The 12,243-nt window shown below is 38.6% G+C and overlaps 1 protein-coding gene across 2 annotated transcripts in view; it reads left to right on the top strand.

The window, feature by feature from the left end:
• Positions 1-376: 376 nt before the first annotated feature.
• ltk (leukocyte receptor tyrosine kinase) overlaps positions 377-12,243 on the top strand; it is a 64,604-nt gene continuing 52,737 nt past the window's right edge. Inside the window, exon 1 of one of the 2 annotated variants that reach the window (XM_014014233.1) lies at positions 377-578. In XM_014014233.1, the coding sequence (XP_013869687.1) occupies positions 380-578 (199 nt within the window). In that variant the 5' untranslated portion in view covers positions 377-379. The remainder of the gene's footprint in view (positions 579-12,243) is intronic. The other variant, XM_014014239.1, reaches the window with a different exon arrangement.

The raw sequence follows: 12,243 nt of genomic DNA on the forward strand, positions 1-12,243 counted from the left end.
TATCCTCAACAGGTAAGATATTAACTGTTCATAACACTTCTAAACCTCAGCTCTGCTCAAATCAACTCTTCACGCTGTGCCTCTGACTCTTGCTGAAATTACCCAATGAGTCGCTCTGAACTTGTGTTAAATTTACTGTTCATGTTTTCACTTTGTTGTTGTTTTTAAGGTTCCTCGCAGATAAACTGCAGCTGAAGCGCGCAGCTCCTCTGAGGCCGGATGAACGCACTTCCTGCGGGCAGTGAACGCACCTTCCCCCGACTAATAACGCACGCGGGGAGGAAGAGGCAGAGGCAGGGGGGTGGAGAGGAAGAGGAGGGGGTGTGATCTGAGCTGCAGTCAGGGGGGGAGCTGCAGCAGCAGCAGCAGCATCACTGGGATGAGTAAGAAGAGTGCGCAACTTGGAGACATAACTGCACAGTCCGGAGGAGCGTGTGTGTGTCTGTTTGTGTTTGTGTGTCGGTTTGTGCGTTTTCATGACCCATCATCCACGAGCTGCTGTCTGCGCGCAGCTCAAACCAGGAGAAACATGGATTTTATGAAAAGACGCGCTCACGTCGCCATCATCGTTTTAATCAGTAAGTAAATGTTTTCACTTTATTCTGCAGAAGTTTAACTCTGTTTCTAATGAGGAGCTGTTTCATTCACCGTGCATCATGCTGTGTGTTTCCACTTTTTACTCAAGCAACAACAATAAAAAATAATTATAATTACAAAAAAAAAAAAAAGGGTAAACCTGAGTGGAGTTGTCAATTTCTCTGGAGGAATTTGATTTGCATTTATTCCCACTGCAGCAGCAGAAAAAAATGGGGACAAGACTTTGGCAAGAAGAGACAAACAGTCAGCAGCACATAAAACACACAGCCTTTCCTGTTTGTTTTAGCTGAAGGCAGGAAAAACTGATATTTACAAGGAAACCCCTGTGGAGCAGCTTTTATTTAATATAACTGACTCAAAAAAAAAAAACACAGCTGTCAAAAATAGCTTTAAGTTAGCTTTAGATCAGCTTTTATCCCATGATTGTTGTCATGTTTTAAGAGTATTTAATGCTTTTTCACCTCCTTGTTCAATATGTGGAAAGTAATTAACCACTTAGCTTTTTCTTCTTCTGCTGCTGAAGTTCCAGCAGATGGATCAGTCTGAGTGCTTCTTACTGCAGCGACTTTAAGAGCCCCCCGGGTGGGCGCTGCCAAATTTCACAGCATTAAGTCAGAGCTGCCTCCTCTGTCCAGCAGAGAGGCGTTTTCAGCTTTGTGTCCAGCATGCAGCACTGATCAGAGACAGATTCTATTGTTTTCTACTTTTCTTTACTATTTAATGAATTAGATCTGAAGTGTAGAAATGAAACAATGTGATCTTTAAAAATATCAAAATTCTGACTGATGATCATTTTTTTGCAGCTCTCTGGTAGCGACAAGGCAGGACTTTTATTGTGAAGCCCTTGTTTGGTTCACAAATTTATAGAAACATTAATTCTGAAATGGTTTTAAGTACCATAATTTGCCAATATCCTCACAGTTATATATTTGGTTGCTGTAGAAGTGTTAAAATATAAAATCTGCTGTTGTTTTGCAGGATATTTTTCCTCTTCATGTCTGAGTTTAGCTTGTTTTCCGTCTAAATTCTTGTGCATTCTTAATTTATTTGTGTATCAATGTAATTTCTGGTAAAGGAGACAGAAGTGTAAAGACATTTTGTCCACCTAAACACTAAGTGTGCGCAGGTTTTCGCTCAAATTCAGTGTCCGCGTTCAGTTTCCCCTGACTCCTGGATTTTAGTTTATTTTTCATTTCCTCAACATCCCTCTACATCTTGTGAACACGGCAACAAGAAGTGCCTGGAGGGGGTTATTTTTTTTAATTTATTTATTCTTTTGTCATTTGAGCTCAGACGTCTCTGCTGGACTCAGAAATGAAACAATGTGGTCAAAAGTCGAGGTAATTTCTAGAAACGTGCTTTAGCTTGAGAGTTCGTTTGTCAATTTTGGAAACATTTCGTATTAATAGCAGTTCTGAAAAAGCTGGAATGTGCAGTGATTTGTAAATTTCATAAACCCCTAAACATATCCTCCGTTCTGAACATCCCTTAATATCTTGACAAGTTCTCCACAAATGCAGGTTAAAGCTCTATAAGAAGTCAAATGTAAACTGACCTTTATAAACCAAAAGTCATTTAAAATAGTCTGAGACAAAGTAAGAAAACTGTTCTGTGGAGAGAAAAAAAAGTAATTATTTTTGATAGGTGTGTACCGTTTTTCCCAAACCAAGTACTTCAGTTTAGGTACTCGCCATTACCGAGTACTTATTGAGTCAGAACTTAATGACTTTTAAAACACATTTCTTTTATTTCGAACAAGGTGGTTCTTCTTCCTTATAAACCTACAGCCCCTCGGACTGGATCTGATCACATACGATGTATACTGATGAAAATTTTAGAATAAAATACAACAACAACGATTTTCTTTCAACTTGTATAAATTTCTTAAACATGGAACTGGCTTTTCACTTGAAATATAAATTGTAACYCATTCYATGGAGTATCAATACCAGTATCGTCCTGAGTATTGGGGCATTTTGTACAAGTARTTGTAAAAATCTTGGTTTTGGGCRCGATACCAATATCACTATCAWTATTGGGACTCCATTASTTTTTGAAAACCACAAACTCTGCYTCCTCTGACCTTCTGGCCTGTTATCAACACACAGTATAAATYTCCACCTRTCTGATGGTATAGGGGTGCATTAGTGTCTGTAACATGGACAGCTTGAAAAGACAGCAMCAARGCAGAAAAACYTAGAAACCACATGCCATGTTTCTTAGTCTTGCATGTTTCAGCAAGACCATGTTAAACCCTGTACTGTATCCATTACAGCACAACAACAGCATGGCTTTGTTGACAAAGAACATCCCAACAACTTGAATTGGGGTCACAAATATCTATTTTTGCCTTTGCTCAGCAGTTTAACTTTTGCTAGGRTGTTTTGTGAATATATCCACTTTACTCAGGTAAAAAGCTCCTCTCCTGTGAATGTTTGCTTTTGTTAAATTTTCATCTAAAACGTCGGTGCTTTTTTTTTTTTTTTGCTACTTCAGGGTTTTAAGGATCTCATCTGTGTCTTGTTTCCTTTCATGTGTTCAGAACCATCAACAGTCTGTAACCGAAAGAAAAGTCTCACAGTTTGTTCAGTGACTTTACAGGACAGGAGGGGAATGTCTGCTGCTCAGGTGTGTTTAGTGTGTGATGATGTTTCCACACGCGGCACTAAGGTGAAGAGATGGAAGATCAAAGCTGTGCCTGAGGGTCGTCGCTCTTCCTGGTTGGAGAGGAGAGAGACAACCAGCCTGCTGTGACTCCTTCGGTTTTCAAGGACAACCGTGGGTCAAAACTAGTCAAAGGAATTTCAAAAATGTTTTCTTCTTTGAAAGATTATTAGCCATTTTTGTAAAAAAAAGATGGAAACAGGAAAGTGATATCATATCTGGTGATTTATTGATCATTTTGATGAGATATTTCCAATAATAAGGGATAATGTTTTTGCCAGTGTTGTTTACGTTCATTTGTCTGTTGGCAAATTATCTCAGGAAGCACTGCAAAGATTTGAACGCATRTCTTAGGAAGCAATCATTTGATGAACTTCTACTAGTAATTAACTTATGGAGTAAATTTGATTCAAGATGGCCGTCACAGTCAACTGACATTAAAAACCTAAAAATATGATTATAAGTCAGGTAATTTTACACATACTGATCAACATTTGATTTATTAGCTTGTATTGATCCACAACATCAGTGATGGGCACAGCTAATCAAAATGTTAGCTTTGCTAAATTATAATTAGCTAACTAAAAATATAGCTTGATGTTAGCTTGTTAGTAGCTAATTTAGCTGAAGCTACACTGGGTAAAATAAGTATTGAACACGTCACCATTTTTCTCAGTAAATATATTACTAGAGGTGCTAATGACATGAAATTTTCACCAGATGTTGGTAACAACCCAAGTGATCCATACATACAAAGAAATCAAACCATAAATGTCCAGAAATMAAGTTATTTGTAATAATGTGGAATGGCGCAGGGAAAAAGTATTGAACACACTTACTGAAATTTATCTAATACTTTGTACAAAAGCCTTTGTTGTCAATGACAGCTTCAAGACGCCTCCTGTATGGAGAAACTAGTGGCATGCATTGCTCAGGTGTGATTTTGGCCCATTCTTCCACACAAACAGTCTTCAAATCTTGAAGGTTTCGTGGACCTCTTCTATGAACTCTGATCTTTAGTTCTTTCCATAGATTTTCTGTTGGATTCAGGTCAGGTGATTGGCTGGGCCATTCCAGCAGCTTTAGTTTCTTTCTCTGAAACCAACTGAGAGTTTCCTTGACTTTGTGTTTGGGCTCATTGTCTTGCTGAAATGTCCAGCCACGTTTCATCTTCATCATCCTGGTAGATGGAAGCAGATTTTTATCAAGAATGTCTCTGTACATTTTCCACTCATCCTTCCTTCAATTATTTGAAGTTTGCCAGTACTATATGCTGAAAAACAGCCCCACACCATGATGTTCCCACCTCCAAACTTCACTGTTGGTATGGTGTTTTTGGGCTGATGTGCAGTGCCATTTGACCTCCAAACATGATGTGTATTCTGGCATCCAAACAGTTCAATGTTGGTCTCATCTGACCAGACTATATTCTCCCAGTATTACACAGGCTTGTTTAAATGTTGTGCAGCAAACTTTAAAGGAGCTTCAACATGCTGTTTCTTCAGCAGTGGAGTCTTGTGTGGTGAGCGTGCATACAGGCCATGGTGTATAAAACACAAAGAGGAGTGTAATTTAGTAAAAATTACAGATACTGAGCTAAAATTTGGTGTGGTTATAGCTGCAAGTCAGTCATAACTTGTACTGTAAGAATTTGTTTTTACCAATAAATATACAGTTATGTGATAGGGATCTGACAATACATCGATCTACATCAATATATCAATTAAATGATTAATGATTCAYTTACATCATGGCAAAACAAAAATAATTTATCAGTATTTTCATCATATGCCAAATGTGGATCATATGCCCATCTAACAAAATTATTTATGTTAGATGGGTAGCCTARATGATATTGCATTATATCGATTACAGGCTTGTAAATTGAACTGAGTTGAAATCGTTTTGTGAAAGATTTTGTGATATCAAGAAATATCGCATTGTCATCCAAACAAATCAATATATCATACTGTGATAAATCTGGTTGTTTTCATCCTTATTGTGTCGTAGAGGTTTATGTTCAAAAGCAGAACTTCTAATCTTTCAGACAAGCGAAATCCTATAGGTGGTAACGTCATTACATTAGTCTGTTGTCATTCAATAACCAGCTCCGCCGCTCAGTCGATCATGATTGTCTCTYTAAACAAAACCCTGAAACTTGACCTCAGCTGATGAAGCTGCACCTCGGAGRTTCTCGGGGGAAGATGGCGAATTGAAAAGCAGCGTAGGTGTGTAGGTTCATCACTGAAGCTGACCCTGAKCGGTTCTAAGAGACGAAGCGGGTAGAGTGTAATTTCTGTTTTGATTTATTCAAAAAGACGAAGGTAAAACGAGTCGTTTATGCATAAAAGCAATTAAAACAGAAAAGGGTTTTATTTCTTCACCAATGCAAGAGTTAAATGTGATCATCTTGTTTATTTTTCTGTTTGATGATTATATCAGAACTATAAAACTTAGTRATGTGGAACTTAATAAATAACTTTTTTTCATGTGAGTCATTGTTTTTCTGCATGATGTGTTCACTACATGCTCTTGTAGTCACATTAAATCATTTGTTACGGCAAAAACAACCTGTGCTGTTCAGATATTGTTGGTAAAATTAATGATGAGGAACTACAGTGAAAATGAACAATACTGTCYTTTAGTTTGGGGTTATTGCTTCTAATATTTGTTAGCTTCCTTAGACTGGTCATATATACAGCAGGTAAAACTATAATTGCTCAGAACCTTCATACAGAAACCTACTTCAAAACCAATCTGAGTTATTGCTTAAAGAACATCATTTTCTTGATCTACTTGTTTGTGGTAACGGTGGTAGGAGTAGGTGGGGTACACCCTGGCCTAGACAGGTCACAAGTCCATCACAGGTGTTGGATTCACTCCTTCCATTCCACCGGAGGAGCTACAACTTATTTACTCTGATTCAGAGTGATTTTCAATAAAACCCAGCTGCAGCCTGCAACATGACAAAACACACCTGTGCTTTGTCGCCCGAATTAATGTTAGGGGGGCAAGTTGTATAATGGCTGTGGCTGCAGCTAGGCCCTTCTCGTGAGTTTGGTGAAAATCGAAAGTGACATTTGCCACCAATAAAATACAGTCTCCATAATTCTACATTAGTTTATTTACTGATTTAAGCTGATTTGCCATCACAATATTAAGCTTTTGTGTAATTGTGTAGATTAGTTTTGTTTTAGAAACGATTAAAAATGTTGTTTTTTTGCCCTGCATTTTGGGAGATTAGCATTACGCTAGCAGTTTACTACGGGGTTTATTTTGTGGATTAGCAGCTAATTAGAAAAGGTAAAAAAAATTGTAGATTTCTCACATTATTAAACTTGGACGAAAAAAAATTCAGAGCTTAGAACTGATGCTTTGTTTCATTGGACCATCCAGCCTTCTGCTAACTAAATATCGCTTCACCAATCACTAAACATCTAAAAAAAACAAACAAATTAATTAATTAATTAATTAATTAAAATTAATTAATGGAATATAATGCTAAACAGCTTAGCAAGTAAAAATTAGTGGTAGCTACAGTTGACCGCTAAGACAACTGTCACTCAGTCGGCGTCACGTCTTCACGTTAGGTTGCTAATTAACCTCCGGGGGCAAAACTGCCTTTCCTGTTTTCTATTTCCTTTAACTTCTGTTAACTGTTAGTGGYCTTAAAGTTGGCAAAYCCTAATTTAGCATGAGCTAACTGGTCTGCTAATGGTTTTCAARGTTAGTGAAAAAGCTAATRTGCTAAACAAAACTTTAGTTRTGCTGTTTGCTGATTAGAAGAACCATGTCCACCTCCTGAAATGATTCTGGTTTTACTTTTGCTGATTAAAAACGCTGCAGACTACAGTAACATAGAGACTAAAGGTGAATTGGAACTCCACTGATCTCTTTATTTCCTACGGGGTTAATCCTAATTAGTGACTTCATCAGTTATGGCAGTGCTCCTGTAAGAAATGTCAAACAGTATTTTGACATATCTGGCCTTGTGTTTTTAATCGTCTCCATGCTGCAGGAAGTATTCCATCAGCGTGCCGTCAGAAACAATCTGTCTGCAATCACCGGACAGCAGATTCCACTTAACTGAAGCAAAGCAAGAGACGTGGCTGCAAACCTCTGCCTTAACGCCGGGCTAAAGGATGCAGAGGCTTTATTTTTAGAGAGAAATGCTGTTTGATCTTCGTGCAGATCAGTTCAGCGGCCTGTTGGGACTGAGTGGGAGTTTAGCCTTTTGGTTGTGGATGAAAGAAGCGGCTTCTGTCTCTTCTAACCCCTCGGCCTCATGATGTTGGTCGGGCAGATTTCAGGACAAACACTGTCAGCTGAGAACATCGGTGCTGAAACAAAAGCTCCGCTTTGAACCTAATTTGAACGTCTGTTAGCGAACGCATGCCGTTTAAATCTGTGACTTGTTTTAAATGAAGGGCAGCGGATGGTTTGATCATAGCATTAGGACCGGGGTCGAGACACTCGCGCAGCTCGTTTTGTTGAAACACGATGTTCTGCAGAGAATACGTCCACGTGGTTGGAACTGTTGGATGTGGAGCTGAGCCTCTCAAAGCTCTGGGTTAACTCACGTGTTGTGTACCGGTGTGTTTGTCAGCAGGCTGCCAGATTTTCTTTTGACAAATGGAAGAAGAAGAAGGAGATTGTTTGTGATGGAAGCTGAGTAACTTTTAGAGTCAACTCAAATAAAGATGGAGTCACAGATAATTAACCGCAGCCGACGCAAAGCAAAATGACGATGGTGTCAGTTTAAAACTCCTTTCCTTTAAGGAAAGCTGTTTATCTTTTGTACGGATTGTGCCTTTAATTCCTGCTGCTCCTGCTTTCTGTCGTGCAAAATAAAAGGTTTGATTTGAAGATTTCCAAACAGGCTTTTGATGAAAATGTAAAGCATGAAAAATATTCAAAGCTTTTCCACATTAAAGTGGTAAAAACGTATCATCACCAGGCTTTCGGCTTATTTCGTATCAAAAGCTCGCACTCTGTTTCCACGTCAGCTTGAGTTTTTTCTCTTTTTTATTTGAGTATTCTGCTTGAACATTCAGAAACAGAAAACAATGAAAACCTCAGGAAATGCAGACGGTAAATGAAGCCTGTACCACCAGTTTCTAGCTAAGTTAGACTTAGTTGCGTATCTTTAACCTTGGTTCTAAAAATAATCTGATTTACTGGAGTTATTTTTATTTATTATTATTGTTTTCTTTGTTAGTACAAAAACTGAACAAATTTGACCATCAGAGCTGAAGATCTTAATGAAACTATCAAAATTACTGTAATTAGACCCTCCATTTCACACAATGCAGAACGAAAAAAGAGAATATTTCCACGAGACTTTATTCAGTTAAAGCAGATCATTATGAAGTTATTGTTTATTTGGATAAAATCAGAACTGAACTGGTATGTGATGAAGCAGAAAAGGTTTGGCTTCGTCTACAATAGTTAGGTGGAACTGCACAAAGATATATTTCAGCACTTCAAAAGGTCTTTTATACCAAGATATTTTCACATTTTTACTCCAAGGGAATGTTTGAGAACAAAGGTTTTAAGAGTTGAAGACGACGTTCTTTTTCACATCCTGTTTTATTTATTTATAACCTACTTTTCTTATAATCTTTTTTTAAACAAGAACCATCCAGTGATCAATGAGATGTTTCTTTTAAAGCAAAACTCCTGAGAGCTCAAGCATTCAGATTTTGGCCGTGCAGGATGGCAGATAAGAAGTACTCAGATCAGGTCTGTATGTCTTGGAGGGAAAACTGAGATGTAAATCATAGCGTAACAGACTTTGGTTTCAGCGTCTGGTTGTCGGGAGCCAGGTTTGCACGGACTAATAAAGAAAGATATGAATCAGGATCATTAGGAATTTCTCAAACTAAGTATATATCAACATGAATGTTAAAGCATGTTTCTTGTCATCCGATCATAAATTTAGATGCCGCCAGGGGTGCCACCAGCAATGTTGGGCCCCATGACGAAAAATATAATTGGGCCCCCTTACGCAGCTGCTCTCACCACATCTTTAGAAACTAAGGCTTTGTTCACACTGCAGGGCTTAATGTAGTAATTTTAGTATTTTGAAAAAAATCTCATTTTTTGGCATGACTGTTGACATTACATTTTAAATACAACTTCCATCAGACTCCAGTGTGAACTCTCCACAGCCCTGATGTGATCTGCATGCACAGATAAAGATGTGACGTCACATGGTGTTTACAGAAGTAGCTAAACATGGATGCTACTTCTAGCATGTCACTTCTGAAGTTCAATCAGAGCTGATTAAATAATTATCTGACATGCTTGTTTAGTTCAGTTTAAATATATGAAGCTGCCTCTAACTAACAAAACTAACTTAATTGCAACTGTCCTGCTTCCTTTGGTCCAAAACTGGTAGTAGCACAATATTTACTGCTAGTGAATTACGCATGCAACAGTCTGCATACAGTATGAACAAGAGTAACCATCATCTTAGAAGTTAGGGGGACACATTTTTCAGAGGTATTTAGAGTTATTTATCACCCTCATTAAACCACACCTCTCCTTTTTGGTTAAAAACACATATGATTACTAACAGCCACAGTACAGATCCAGGTGATTTACTTTTGATTCTTTAAAGTTTATACTAACAAAATCTAAACTTTAAGCTGTCAAAAAGTAGCCAATGCTAAATGGCAAACACCATTCCTGTAAAAAAGATTACTTAGCTCGCAAAATGGAGTAAAATTAACAATATAAGAGGGTAAAAGGACACATAATTTATTAAAAAAGCATAAACACTTAAAGTGACACAGCACGAAACACATTTTAGTAAAATGTGTCCGCAGAGATGTGCAAAACTAATGAAAATAAAGAAAATAGCATGACCTGTACCCAGTGCTGGACTGGCATAGTGGACACTTGCCCAGTGGGCCGTCGGTGATTTGGGCCGGGCGGTCCTGTCATGAACCAAAAAAATAGTAATTGTTATTATAAATATCTTTATGTCGACCGCGATGGCCCACTGGTTGATTTTCTTGAACGACATCGAGCTAATCCAATGGATTCTCTCAGCACTCCTCGGCCGGCCCGGTCAGCCCCTCCCCTTTCAACCAAAGTTATAAAGATTGCCATTCGAGCTGGTCGGACTGAGCGGCGTTGGAGAGAAGTAGGAAGCACTGGACAGAACACGCTGAGAAGCTGCAGATAAAATGCAGAAAGGTCTCCAAGTTCAAGTGTGCAAAAATAACCAACGTTTCCCACAACAGGCCAAAAACTATCTAGCCAACCGTTTATATGTTAATTAAAACTGGGAGGGAGAAAAAAAACATTCTACACATTTTTAAAAACATGTTTTCATTACATACGTAGCTATATTTTCAGTTAATAGATCTGATTTAGCTAAGCTAATTTGGTTGGCCGTGCTCAGTCTGTCAGGAAAGGAAATTTGAACATTTAGTAATAGGTGGCCCATCAGCAGCACAGTGAGAAGGAGCCGAAGCAGTTTCGCTAAAGCCTGATGAGCTAAAGTAAGATGTTTTGCAACTGAGAGGCTTTTTGATTAACTCATCAACTCGGTTCTAATCTTTCAAATCCACTGCAGCTCCAGACTCRGTAGGTGGGATAAAAGTTAAGTAACAATGATGATTAATTTAAGTAAACATGGCCCTCAACAAAAGCCAAGAGCTCACTTTAACTCCAGACAGCTGTCAGTAATTGTTCCCATGTTGTGTGAATGATTGTTCTTTTATTTCCTCGCGTTAAACGTCTAATCTCATTAGGAACCGTTTCAAAGACTTTTTGAGGTTTTACATTTTCCTCCTGCTTGATTAATACCTCATTTTCTAACAATGTTCGCAACTGACAGACAAATTAAAAGAGAAAGCAGATTTATGTTTTCCAGACGTGTTTGGTGTGTATGTTTGGAGCGTGACGGATGAACCTTCTGAGACGCGTCGGCAGCCTTTTGCTCATTTTGGACCGGTGCCGCCACAGAGATGAGCATAATGTAGGTTGTGCKCTGCCGATGAACGATGGGAGCTGAAATGCAGAAACAATGAAGCGGAGTTATTGCAGCAGGTTGTTTTCATTCTGTTTAAAATATGAGGAGCGTCTGACAAATCTGTTCCCTCCCTTTTTTATTAGGGTGTAATACGGTTGGAATTCTCATAAACTCTGTAAAACTTAATTTATTGCTTACAGAGCAAGTGATAAGTGCAAGAAACATTTCACTGTAATAGAACATTTTAGCGTACATCAAATAAAAACAATCTTTGAAGCCTTGTTGTGGGGAAACAATGGCACATGTGGAGCCTAAAAGAACTGAAAACGTGGTTCTAATGTGAGGTTTTAAAAAAGCCCGTTGGCTATTGACTTGGTTTTGCACTCAAGCATCAGTGCATCAAGAAAAATGTGACTCTGGAACGGTTCTGTCAGTAACTTAGTGTTTAATGTCATTTGGACTGGGCGCATTTTTAATAAAGATTGAATTTGACTTTGGAATTTGGCATCAGATGCAGCTCAGAGGAGATCCTTCATTCCTCCGACATGTGGTCGATTTGTTTTTGTGTCAGTGCTGAAGCAGCAGCATTAAACACTCATGTGTATTTATTTTAAGGAGAGTGATTCCAGATGTTGACCTTTCTCATCCATCCATCCATCCATCCATCCATCCATCCATCCATCCATCCATCCATCCATCCATCCATCCATCCCTCCCTCTATTCTTGTCCACGCCCAGACATATTTTTCCACATGTCTTCCAGCTCTTCTGGGAGGACTCCAACATGTTCCCTGCCAGAGACATTGAGCTCTTTCAGAAACAGTACCTCTAAATAACTGAACGGCCCATTCCGTGCTGATGATCCCTCTGGTGGTTCAGAAGTCAGAGAGACGTTCTCTTACCGCGATCAAACATGCTTTCAGAGAGCGTTCATCATGTCAAATTAAAAGAGGCGTGCTCTGACGTGTTGCTTTCACTTGAGAGCAACAGGAGTCGCT

The sequence above is a fragment of the Austrofundulus limnaeus genome, unplaced genomic scaffold, assembly GCF_001266775.1.
Source record: "Austrofundulus limnaeus strain Quisiro unplaced genomic scaffold, Austrofundulus_limnaeus-1.0 Scaffold2, whole genome shotgun sequence".
NCBI lineage: Eukaryota > Metazoa > Chordata > Actinopteri > Cyprinodontiformes > Rivulidae > Austrofundulus > Austrofundulus limnaeus.